The following is a 12,593-nucleotide window of genomic DNA, read 5'->3' on the forward strand; positions in this document are numbered from 1 at the left end:
CATTTTAGCATCCAAAAGAGTTTTGAAACAAAGGAACTTAATTGCAGTAGGCCTAAACCTATGGGTGCACAGCAAGCAAGCAAGGAAATAAAACCAGAATAGACCCAAAAGATAGCATGCACTCAAAGCAAGTGATGAAACATGCAAACAAGACCACTCAGCTAGGCCTAATTCAAATAGGTGATGCTTCAGACATGCAAACAAATAGGTTCAAATAATGTTCAAATAAATAGGTTAAAATAGGTCAATATAATGATTCAAATAATTGAAATAATGATTTAAATCTGTGGCTGCAATCTATTATCAACATAAATAGCACCGAGCATTCCTGGGCAGTAGTTCGAGTTGGTAGCTCTCCACAGAAAAGCATGTCCTCTTGTAGAATACCACTCCAATGATTACGCACAAAAAACAGCACTAATGCAGCTTTATTGACTGATGACACACAGATATAAAGAAAGAAAGAAGTCAAAGCCATAACTCACGTTTGCACCCATGTAGAATCAGGAAGGAGATCAGCATCACCAGAAAGACAAGGGTCACTATGCCCCCCAAGGTGTACACATAACAGAGCCACTCCTGGTCTGGATCAGTCGTGTCCGTGTCCGTGTCCGTGTCCCTATTATTTGGTGACTCAAAAGTGCCATCTTGTGGTGATGTCATTATAGAGCAAGCAGACGCCCCTTGCGTGCGTGTGTCACGTCTTATATTACAATTTGTTATGAAATGTTTATTTGTGATCCAAGATGTAAAATCTTGGATGGCTAACAACTTCCTGCTCCTCAACTCTGATAAAACTGAAGTTATGCTTGTAGGCCCCGATCAATTGAGAATGACACTATCTAGCCATCTATCCACACTCGATGGCATCCCAACACCCAATACTAGCATCAAAAACCTTGGTGTAACTATCAACCAAGACCTCCTATTTGACTCACACATAAAACAGATCTCAAAGACATCATTTTTTCATTTACGCAATATTGCCAAAATTAGAAAAGTCCTATCCCTCCAAGATGCAGAAAAACTAATCCACGCATTTATTACTTCCCGACTAGATTACTGCAATGCTCTCCTGTCCGGATGCAGCATCAACTCAATAAAGAGCCTCCAACTTATACAGAACGCTGCTGCCCGTACACTCACCAGAACTAAAAAATATGAGCACATCTCACCTGTACTTGCCTCTCTGCATTGGCTCCCTGTCAAAAGTAGAATTGATTTCAAAGTACTCCTGCTAACATACAAAGCCCTAAATGACCTGGCTCCAAACTACCTTAAGGAACTAGTTGTCCCCTACTGCCCCCTAAGACCGCTCCGTTCCCAGAGTGCAGGCCTCCTTGTAATTCCAAGAATATCAAAAACCACAGTAGGAGGCAGAGCTTTTAGCTACCGAGCCCCCCTCCTCTGGAACAATCTCCCTGCCTCCATCCGAGATGCAGACACCCTACCTATATTCAAATCAAGACTAAAGACATTCCTCTTTAGTGCATCCTATAGCCATAAGTAATTGCGTCAACAAACCCATCACCTGCTGGGCCAGCCAGTCAGCAAGCATAACTAGACATAACTGAACACATAAGAAAAAAAATATATATATATATATATCACTGGGCTACAGACAGCGTATGTTGTACCCTGCAACCCTAACAAAGCTTACGACTAAAATCTCCATATGTACCAAACCAAACTAATTGCTAAATGGCAGCATAACTAAACATAACTAATGCTAAACCAAACTAAATGCCAAACCAAACTAAATGCTAAATGCCAGAATAGCTAAACACATCTAAAACACATGCAATACCCCCCTAATCAACATAACTGGGCTACAGACAGCGTATGTTGTACCGTGAAGGAGTGCGGAAGATCCCGGGTACAGCACACGGCGCGTATTGCGATTGTCACCAGCCAACTAAATACTAAATAAAATCCCCATACACCCAGCCAGGCAGCCTCTCTCTCTCTCTCTCTCTCTCTCTCCTTTCTTATCACATTGCTAATGCCTATAATAACCCACTCACTCTGTTCTTTTTCTTTCTCTCCTAATCTAGACTATCTTCGCCATGGGACGCTGCTGTAGTCTCTCTACCCGGTCTACCTGCAGAAACCCTCGACCAATTGCACCCACCGCCACTGCACTGCCGTACACTTACTCTACCTCATACCCTATGCTAGCATTTATATACAATATATATTATTGCCACCATCGACATGTTTCTCTGTTCCTACTCCCCTTACCCCTGTAATAGTAACCCTATCAGCACAGTGTATATCCACTAAACTGGTCTTGTCTGCATCATGTATTTACCACTGGATGTCTGTATATATATTATGTACATCTACCAAATGCAGGCTATGTACAACACCTGTTGTTTCCCTTCCCCTTCTGCCACACAACCCTCCCCCCTTCCCCCCTTCCTATCTCCACCCGGCCGACCTCAAGCAGATGGGTTCCCCCTTATGTGCCGTGGTTCTGCTTAAGGTTCCTTCCTGACTAACAGGGAGTTTTTTCTTGCCCGTGTTGCCATTGTGCTTGCACTAAGGGGGTCTCAGGCTCTGGGCTCTGTAAAGCGCCTAGAGACAATTGTATTGTTATGGCGCTATATAAATAAAATTGAATTGAATTGAATTGAATTGATCCAAGTACTTTTAATTTCACTCATTTAAAATGCTTTTTAGTGAAATAAGTTAAACAAAAACAGCAAGGCCATGTTCAAATTATTTTTAAACCTTTTTATTTTGAGATGAGCCACATTTGACATTGTTTGGGTTGGTTTAATACATCGAAGGAAGAAATAACATGTACAGTACATTAATACAATTGCAGTGCAAAAGAGCTATGAGCTAGCAAAGTTAGGGTGTGTTATTAAAAACACACAGGCTCAGTGTCTGATAAAAGCAGGGTAATGGCCTTTGAGATGGCCAGGTGTACAAGAATACAGAGCAAACTCATCTTTACATTCTCAAATTATCTGCCACCAGACAAGCTCAGTGACTGTGTCACCGGTAAAGTCTGGTAAATGCAAGATAATGGACTTTGAGATGACCAGGTGTACACGCAGACTTGGCAGAGAAAACTTGTCTTTACATTTTCAAATTCTTTGCCACCACCTCATCCATTACAGTTGTATATCACTAAACATGTTACCCTTATAAACTGGCTGTAAGCGTACTACGCTAGGCTACACAGTGGCACATACCATAAGAACACCATAGGCCCAGAGACAATCCCACACTTCTCAAAATGGAGGTCACCATGACCGTACCAACAGTTAACAATGCTTCAATGATATTTAAGAAAAAATACAAAAACAAAAATAATTGAACAGTATTATCAGAGAAGTTCATTAGAGAAATTCTTTAAAATTCAAAGGTGTACTAAATATGACAGTAATTACAGGGGCTGACTTGTCCATCATTCAGCTGTAAGAACTCTTGATTGGATATCCTCTGCTGTGGAATTCATCACCACAGTAACACGGTCCTGTGGTGTCTTGTCCTGTCCAATTTACATTAAACAATATTAGGATGATTAAATGAATCACAAATGGTCTAAAATCAAATAAAGCAATGGGTGGAGGGTATCTCCTTTCATTCATACTGTCATACTGTCAAAACCATCAATGTTTGTGACCTAATATTATTTCAGGGTTAATTCTAAGTTTGAACTTTTATATATTATATTATTGTTGGAAATTAATATTGATATTAAATAAAACATATTTTTATTAAAATATTGTCTTTTTCAGTCTTTACCAGTATATGCAGTTGTGAGGACTTCATTTTTGATTGAGACTCTGAAAAGCATGCATTCAATGTAAAATAATATTTAGAAATATGAATTAACACGAGTAGCTCAGGTTCTGACAGTTATAAAATAAACCTTTAAAGGCACGTAAGCCAGTGAAGATCCCCATGATTAGGGGGGCACAGATGTAAACAAATGGAAGCCATTCCAGATCTGGCCTTGAGTCATGTGTAGAGTCTTATTTAGTCACATTTACTTTATTAAACTGAAGTAAATGTGATAGATGATATATGCATATCTATTTATCTATAAATATTTTCTTGAATTGACTGATGACACAGATACAGATAGAAAAAAGGAAAAAAAGAAAGAATGTATTTACGTATAAATATTTTTTTAATACAGATAGAAATTAATAAAGAAATAAATCATTGTGTGGCCTATAGTTAGAGCCGTAACTCACGTTTGCATCCATGTAGACTCAGGAAGGAGATCAGCATCACCATAAAGACAAGGGTCACTATGCCCCTACAGAAGTACACATAAGAGAGCCACTCCTGGTCTGGATCAGTATTACCTGTGTCTGATGAGGGCAACAGAGGTCAAAGTTTACTTCATCTATTTATTTTTAGTAATACACAGGGCACAATTCATGAGTCATGTGTAGAGTCTGAGTCATGCAAAGCAAATCATGAGTAATAACACACAATTTCATCATCATCAAACAAAAACAGTAAATAAATGATCTTGCTTGTAGCTGTGTTGTAGGTTGTGTTTACACACACACAATAGAGGGAGTGTTAATGTTAGGCTCTATATTTCTGTAACACCCAACAACTACAGCTCTATTGATTGTTTGGTAAATTGCATTTCTGATATAAATGTATGGATGTCACAAAACTTTCTCCAGCTAAACCAAGATAAAACAGAGGTATTAGTCATTGGTGAAAAAAACGAGAGAGAGAAACTAACTGCACACTTAAAAACACTAGCACTTAACACCAAGCACCAAGCCAGAAACCTAGGCGTCATACTTGACTCAGATCTCAATTTTGAAACCCATATCAAAAATATAATTAAAACATCTTTTTATCACTTAAGAAACATTGCTAAGGTGCAACCGTTTCTCGCTCAGGCTGACACCGAAAGACTGATGCACGCGTTTATCACGAGCAGGCTAGACTACTGTAACTCGCTTTTGTCTGGTCTACCAAAAAAAGCCATTAGTCAACTACAAACAATACAGAATGCAGCAGCGCGAGTCCTCACTAAAACAAGACGGAGAGCGCACATCACACCAGTATTAAAATCACTGCACTGGCTACCTGTTAGTTTTAGAATAGATTTCAAGGTTCTCCTACTAGTCTATAAATCACTCCATAGTCATGCACCTGAATATATAACAGACATGCTCTCAAGGTACACACCCAGTAGATCCCTGAGGTCCTCCGGCACTGAACTTCTAACAGTTCCAAAAGCCAGGACAAAGAGACATGGGGAAGCAGCTTTTAGTTTCTAATGCCCCAAACCTTTGGAACACTCTGCCAGAATACCTAAGAATGGCCGAAACGGTTGAAACCTTTAAACATGCACTTAAGACATACCTCTTTGATCTCGCTTATCACTCACTGTAAAATGTATTTAACATTTATTTATTTACTTATTTCTGTCTCTTTTCAAGTATTTGTACCCCCCCCCCCCCCCCCCCCCCCAGCAGCTGTCTCTTAGTTTGACGATAACTGTGCTGAGCAGTCCTTTATGGTGCCAGTGCGGTTAGTACGTAATTTCCTGTTCATTTATCTCTGGCAAAATCTGTGTCTTTTTATAAGTGTTTTGTAACTTGTAAAATGTATTTATTTAACATTAATGTAACATTTATTTATTTATTTATTTACTTATCTGTGTCTCTTTACAAGTGTTTGTAACCCCCCCCCCAGCAGCTTAGTTTGACGATGACCGTGCTGAGTAGTCCTTTACGGTGCCAGTGCGGTTAGTACGTTTATTTTATTTTATTCATTTATCTCTTGAAAATCTGTGTTTTTTTTTTTTTTACAAGTGTTTGTAAACCCCCCCCCCCCTTTTCTTTCCTACTGTGAGGCGCATTGTGTTACTTCCTTGTATGAAATGCGCCGTACAAATAAAGTTTGATTTGATTTGATTTGATTAGGAACAGTGTCAGGATACAAGAATAACACATTATAATAGAGGAGAGCGCTGTGGGCCTGATTGCTTGATTAATTCATTAATTCATTTGTGTTTTCTTTCTTTCTTTCTTTACTGTAGCTAAACACTTTCAAACTTTCATTCTTTAAAGCCTGTAAAGATTTCACACACATCCCAGTCAAAGTACTGTTCTACCACTCAAGATGGAGAGCCAGAGAGCCTAAAGCTCTGTACCCTCGGTAGACTGCTGTTGCTCTGCTGACTCACAGAGATGTGGTTTATTTAGGCATTCAAACTAAAATTTCTTATCTGCACAACTGGAGAATTGCATATTCTTTTTGTTGCCTGAGAATTTACGTCATACATCTGAATCTCTCCGTTGAGTTCTTGGCTTTGTGCTCTGGCTGTCAAGCGACTTTATTTTTTCCGACATTAGACACATTACCACAAATAAACAGACTCAAGCGAGTGAAAGCTCCCATACCCATCCTGAACGCATTCTACCGGGGCACCATTGAAAGCATCCTGTCCAGCTGCATCACTGTGTGGGGCAGTAGCTGTACTGAACACAGCAGGAAAGCACTGCAACGCATAGTGAACACAGCTGGTAAGATCATTGGTGCCCCACTCCCACTCCCTTCCCTGCAAGACATATACACCACCCGCCTCACCCGGAAAACTACCTTGATTGCGAGTGACACCAGCCACCCCGCACACAGTCTGTTCAGCCTCCTACCCTCTGGAAGAAGGTATAGGAGCCTCCGTTGCCGCACCACCAGACTCAGAAATAGCTTCATACACCAAGCTGTCAGGAAGCTAAATTCTCTCCCCTCACTCCCCCCAGCCATATCCGTCAGTCCCCCCCCCCCCCTAAAGATCACTCAGGACTCTGCAACAAAACTGTCCCTTGCACTTTTATCACTTTACCACTTACTGTTATACTTGCACTGCCAATGTAATAATACATCTCACAGGATGTCTTTTTGCTGCTTTTTTTTGCACTACCATAACCTCATTTTAAAGTAAACTTATGCTGCTGTACATGTATCTGTATGTTTATAACTATATCTATATGTATATCTATATGTCTTGTCTTATCTGTTGTTGTGCGTGTGCACTTTATATGTTTCACCGTGGGAGAGTGGGAAACGTTTTTTCGATTCCTTTGTTTGTCTTAACATGCAAAGTAATTGACAATAAAGCTACTTTGACTTTGACTTCCAGTGGGTGATATAATAGGTGTATTTAATTCCAATTTTGTCAGTGGAATCGCAAACTATACTTGGACAAGTATTTCAGACAAGGCAGATTTGACAGGGCTTTCCAAAACCAGGGAAATGGCTCCCACGTGTGGCAGACTGGAGAAAGCACTCATCAGGCCTTATGCCTAATTTATGGTCAACCTTTTACGCAGAGCCCTCTCCGTCATTGCAAACTCTCTCCGAGCACCTCTCCGTGGTCTGACGTGCACCTCCCAATTTTTTTAAATCTTCGTCAATACATCGCTGTTTACCTTGTGGGTAGTATATAGCTGACACCTCGCAAATCCCCTCACACATATTTTTCAGTTAAAATAACGTTTTTTTTTTACATTGCACAGTGTCCATTCTCATTCTCTCAACAACAACAGTGCAGTGAAGTATGACTTTCATCTTGGACCTTTCCATGGACATCATGGCAGAGGCAACGGAAAACCAAGGAACTGGCTTTTACTTATTTGCGGGTGCTAAAAGAGGCCTTCTTTCTGTTAGACTAGTCAGTAATAACTTATTAGCTGTCTTGCTATGTCTTTTGTTTGCTCGATGTTTGGCTGAGTTAGGAAAGTTGTTGACTTGCTAGTTTTTCATCATAAAGATCCCTGCCAATATTATGTATGAAAGACTGCACAAGTGTCCTCCCTGTCTAACTTGAATGGAATCTGAATGGAATGGAACCGAAAATGTTGTTTGCAGAGTTGTAAGACCGCAAAATTAGTGTCACTGGTGTAATTAGAGAGCACATTGTCGCCTTGTATGCCATCCAGCGGTTCTCTACATTGCGTGTGTATATCTAGTTATTTTGTTGTGTACTCATGTTTCTGGTGTGTTAGTTTATTACAAAAGTAAAATAGTGTAAGCATTATGCTTAACATTTCAGAGAGGGAGGAATTGTCGCCTTGTAGGCCATTACATTTACATCACATTTAGTAATTTAACCAGTGGCGGTGCGTCAATACAGGGCGCAAGGGCGCCACCCCTCCTAAAATTTTGAGATGAAAAAAAAAAATACAAAAAATAAAAAAAACATTATATACCAAACAATTAAAATAGGAAATGTACTGTGTCAACGCGTTAAATGTGTGTGGGAGACCGTAAGCCCCTGTCAACAACCACTTAAATGTGACCAAATATAATATATTGCCATTCGTTATCACTGAGATAAGCCCCTCCTCCCTGGAGGGGCGCCGGCCAAATGGAAGTCAATGGGAGCTCTCATACTTTTCTCATACATTTGAGCAAGGACAGCTTATCATTGGCGGATGAAAGTTCGGTCCTGGGGCGCAAAATTTTGCGCCCTAACCAATGACATCGTTTCTTATTTCAACGCGACTGGACTATTAGTCGAATCAGAGACCTTTATCATTCCCTCACATCCCATATAAATCTCACGTATCTACGAGAGCAACATAGCTAGCAGAGACTTTGATTCTGTGAGTATGGCGACTGAAAACTTTTCAATCGACGATCAGATGTCGATAAGAAGAGACTGAAAGACATGGGACCCGAACGTCCGGATTTAAAAATGCAGAAGCAGAGCATCGACCGCGGGAGGACGTACACCCGTAGCTTCTCTTCAAGCCTGTATGCTAACCGGAGCTGGTTAGCTGGTTGTTCAGTGAGTGATGCGTTTTTTTGTTTTCCCTGCCTGTTGTTCCAAAGTCCTGGGACTGAAACAGTCTGGACTGCAACGGGGATGAGGGATCTAAAGCACTTCAACGATATATGTAAGAAGCACGAATCTTGCCGCAGCCATCTAACTAACAGCCTGAAGCTAAGCCTCTTTGGAAGACTGAGTATTGCAGAGCAGTTGGACGAAGGGTACCGAATTGGCATTTGAAAACATGTAGTATCATCCAGTGTTTCTGAATCTATTCTGCTCTAAACCTCTAGTATAATCCAGTATTTCTGAATCTATTCTGCTCTAAACTACTGGTATCATTCAGTCTTTCTCACTCTATTCTGCTCTAAACCTCTACACCCTGTGTGTTTAAAAAAAAAATCTACTCTGTTTTAAACTTTTTGTACACAATGTTTCTGAATCTAGTCTACTCTAAACCTCTACTACCCAATATTTAAACCTCTGGAACCCAACCCAATGTTTCTTAAACCATTCTGCTCTAAACCTCTCATGCCCAATTTTACAGTTTGTTGAGAGTTGTTAGTGGACAGTGTTGAGCACTGTGTTTCCATTAAATAAATCTTTGTTTTTTAATATATTCTACTCAAAACCTCTCTTGTGTTTTTGTTTTCTCATTGTGGAGTCCTATTTAAATCGCACTGCCCAACTGCGCCCATAGTCTATATATGTCTATGATTGCGCCCCCCCCAAAAAATAAATCACCAGCCGCCACTGAATTTAACAGATGCTTTTATCTAAAGGAGAAGTAAAAGAGAAGTAAAAACTCCCGAATAGACGTGCGTAATTCCAACACACGTGACAACACTGTTCCACGTGAAAGCCATCAAACCTCAGAATGGTACAGTAGCGCAGTGTGTTCTTCTCAGCAGCACAGAGATTTGAGAAGAGACGCGTTTGCAAAGCACTCTTCTTGACTATATTGACAACTTTTACGACCGAGTCCATGACATCTGACAATTCAGTGCTCATGTCTTTGGCAAGAATTTGACTCCCTGTGTAGCATGCAGTGCGTCCAAATCACTTGCGGAGCCACATCCCTTACAAGCGCGTTTAGTCCACTTTTTAAACCAGCCATGGCTCTTGCACCGTCGGTGCACAGCGCAATACATTTTTCCATGGAATGTAATTTTCTCTGAAAAAAACATCAATCACTTTGAAGATTTCAGAACTAGTTGTGAGTTCAGGAAGGCACTTACAAAACGAAACATCTTTCTTCATTTCCATTTGATCGACAAAGCACACAAAGGCCAGAAGCTGGGCGTCCTTTGAGAGATCTGTTGATTCATCAAGTTGTAATGCAAATGCATCTATCAACCTCAGCTTCGTGATCAGGGGGTAAGGTAGATGGCGTGCAGTTTATTTAGTTTGACTTGTTTGTTATGTGATTGTTGTTTGCATGTGGCAGTGTAATTGTTTGGTATGATGATTGTAATGTTTAAGTTTATTTCTTTTGAGTTTGTTTCAGTCCCAGCCTGGGCGGCCGAACTGTACTGAGACTGTATACGCCATCTACTTCTTATAAGTGGCTCAGCCAGCGGTCAGTTTTGTAATTAAGATCAGTAGTTATCACCCTATTTTTATCCAAATATTGGGAATTAACTTAATAAAGAACAAAGCTTTTAATCTATTTATTGCCATAACCATCTACGGGCCACTGGCTATAGCTAGGGGGTTAGCTGCTGACTTTTAGGCTTTATCGGGTTGCTGTGTGTGATTTGTCATGGTTGAGATTCTAACTCACTTTAAACTTTGCAACTGTTGATTTGTAGTGTATCCACTTTGCTGTGACCTCCTAGTGTGTCTTAGCCCCTGAAAGTAGAGCAGTTATCCCCCAAACTCCCCTTTGTGTGCCCAATGGTCATCTTAATAAATTGTTAACTTATTGACTGAACCTGACTCTGTCCTTTGGTGCTTTACACTGGTTGATCCGAGAACCTGGTGTTTGGAGTCTGGAGCATTTCAAAGCCTGCTCACCAACTTTGGCTGATTTTCTAATCAATGTCTGTTGACCTCTGAGGGATTTGAGACTAGTTTGGAAGTATTCAACAAGTTTGTCTTCTAAGTGGCTGTGGGTTGTCTGCAAATGACGCTGCAGCTTTGATGGCTTCATAGATTCGTTTAACAGCACAGTAGAGCAAATGACACACATTAGTAATTCAATGCCATCTCCTTGAAGGTAAATCCAAACTTTACATAATTTTCTGTATATATTCGGGTCTTCTCTCGTTTGCGCTTATTTTTACCAGCTGCTACATCAGCAGCAGGTGCCACCTGGCCACTTGCATTTTCATTGGTGGTTTCTGAGGTGGAGGGTATCTCTCTTGTGCTTGTGGAGTTTTTTGGTCGAGTTACAAAACGATCCATTTTCGCTCATAACAATGTCCAAACACTTGGCATTTGTTATTTGTTCTATTTTTTTTTTACAAGAAGATACTACTTTTCAATAATATTGCAGCGTGCCTCCTTATGCCTGGGATCTTAGTAAGCTGGGGACTAAAAAGGCTCTCGGCCAATCATGGGGAACCTGACAGAGTCAGCGTGTAACATGCGAGAGCAAGACAAGAAGCTGTGTATGGGGCTGTGTATGGGCCGATATCTATGTATACACGAATTACAACAAGTGTGACTGGTACAGTGGTTAGATGAGAAGGTTGGTGACTACAAGTTTACTAGTTCAATTCCCCTCACCTCCTTACCAAGTGTAGTTTTACATTTCCTTGTAAGTCGCTTTGAATAAAAGTGTCTGCTAAATAACTAAATGTAATTGTATTAATAAGAAATTCAATAAATTGAAGCAGTGAAAAGAAATTGTGTGTATTACTCTCTGTTCTTATCATGAGTCCACCTTAATCATTTTCTACAATAATGATATGCTATGGTGTACTAATAACACTGTCATATAATGCTTTGTTCGCCTACACTACAAAAATGTATCACACGCAAAAAAGCATAAGACAGTCAATGCTCGGCTGTAGTGTTTGCAATAAATGGCTCGAGAAGGTCTTGTAAATAAATGATTCCTTGTCGGCTGAATCGGTAGCGCTCATACAAGAACTCATTATGATGGAATAATGGATCTTGGCGATCGCAAAGAACTCTCTCCCTATGAAGCGCCAATCTAACTAATATCGCTCCTTGGTCAATGGGATCTCTCCTTTTTCCGGGGGTGTGGCAAGCTTATCCAGCTTCACTTAAATTAGTATGCGCTGGAGCAGGTTGGAGGTAATTGATGTGTTGCTATGGTGATTTATCCAAAGTTGCTTCCACGAATCGAACAGAGGGACTTATATTATCTCATCCTGAAAATGATCTCGGGTACTCGCTAAACGAGCTACGACAAATGGGGCCCTGGGCTATTCCTGTGCTGTGAGTGAACCGGTGCCCAGCTTGAGAGAGCTCCTGTGTGTAGCTGAATGTGTGCATTGCTGACTGAAAGATAACGTCTTCTGCCTCCATTGATCCGTTCGCTAAAATGTTGGATTCATGTTAATGTATATTTAAAGACATTTAAATTTGTGGGAAAAAAACTGGTTGGAAATATTTTTTTTTAATTAAAGAAATATTAAAAATTGTATAATCAACCAAACATTTTGCGACTCCCTTGCAGTACCTCTGCGGACCCCCTGTTGAAGACCTCTGCTTTAGACGGGTTTAAAGGGTGGTGTGAGCAGGACTAAATCGCACGACTCAGAGACAGGGGTAAAGAATAGTCAAAATGGTTTAGTATCAGAGTTCAGTACACGGAAAGACAGTCCAAAGGCAGGCAAACAAATCCAACAAG

General features: G+C 40.4%; 1 protein-coding gene across 5 annotated transcripts in view; it reads right to left on the minus strand.

Moving 5' to 3' along the window:
- Window positions 1–2,724: 2,724 nt before the first annotated feature.
- LOC105895271 (immunoglobulin superfamily member 8-like) overlaps window positions 2,725–12,593 on the minus strand; it is a 36,880-nt gene continuing 27,011 nt past the window's right edge. For 2 of the 5 annotated variants that reach the window (XM_031582700.2, XM_031582711.2), the window contains 2 exons: window positions 4,215–4,334; window positions 3,817–3,988 (listed from right to left, as the gene is read on the minus strand). In XM_031582700.2, the coding sequence (XP_031438560.1) occupies window positions 3,846–3,988; window positions 4,215–4,334 (263 nt within the window). In that variant the 3' untranslated portion in view covers window positions 3,817–3,845. The other 3 variants (XM_031582705.2, XM_031582709.2, XM_031582715.2) reach the window with 3 other exon arrangements.

The sequence above is a fragment of the Clupea harengus genome, chromosome 2 (assembly GCF_900700415.2).
Source record: "Clupea harengus chromosome 2, Ch_v2.0.2, whole genome shotgun sequence".
In the NCBI taxonomy this organism is placed as follows: domain Eukaryota; kingdom Metazoa; phylum Chordata; class Actinopteri; order Clupeiformes; family Clupeidae; genus Clupea; species Clupea harengus.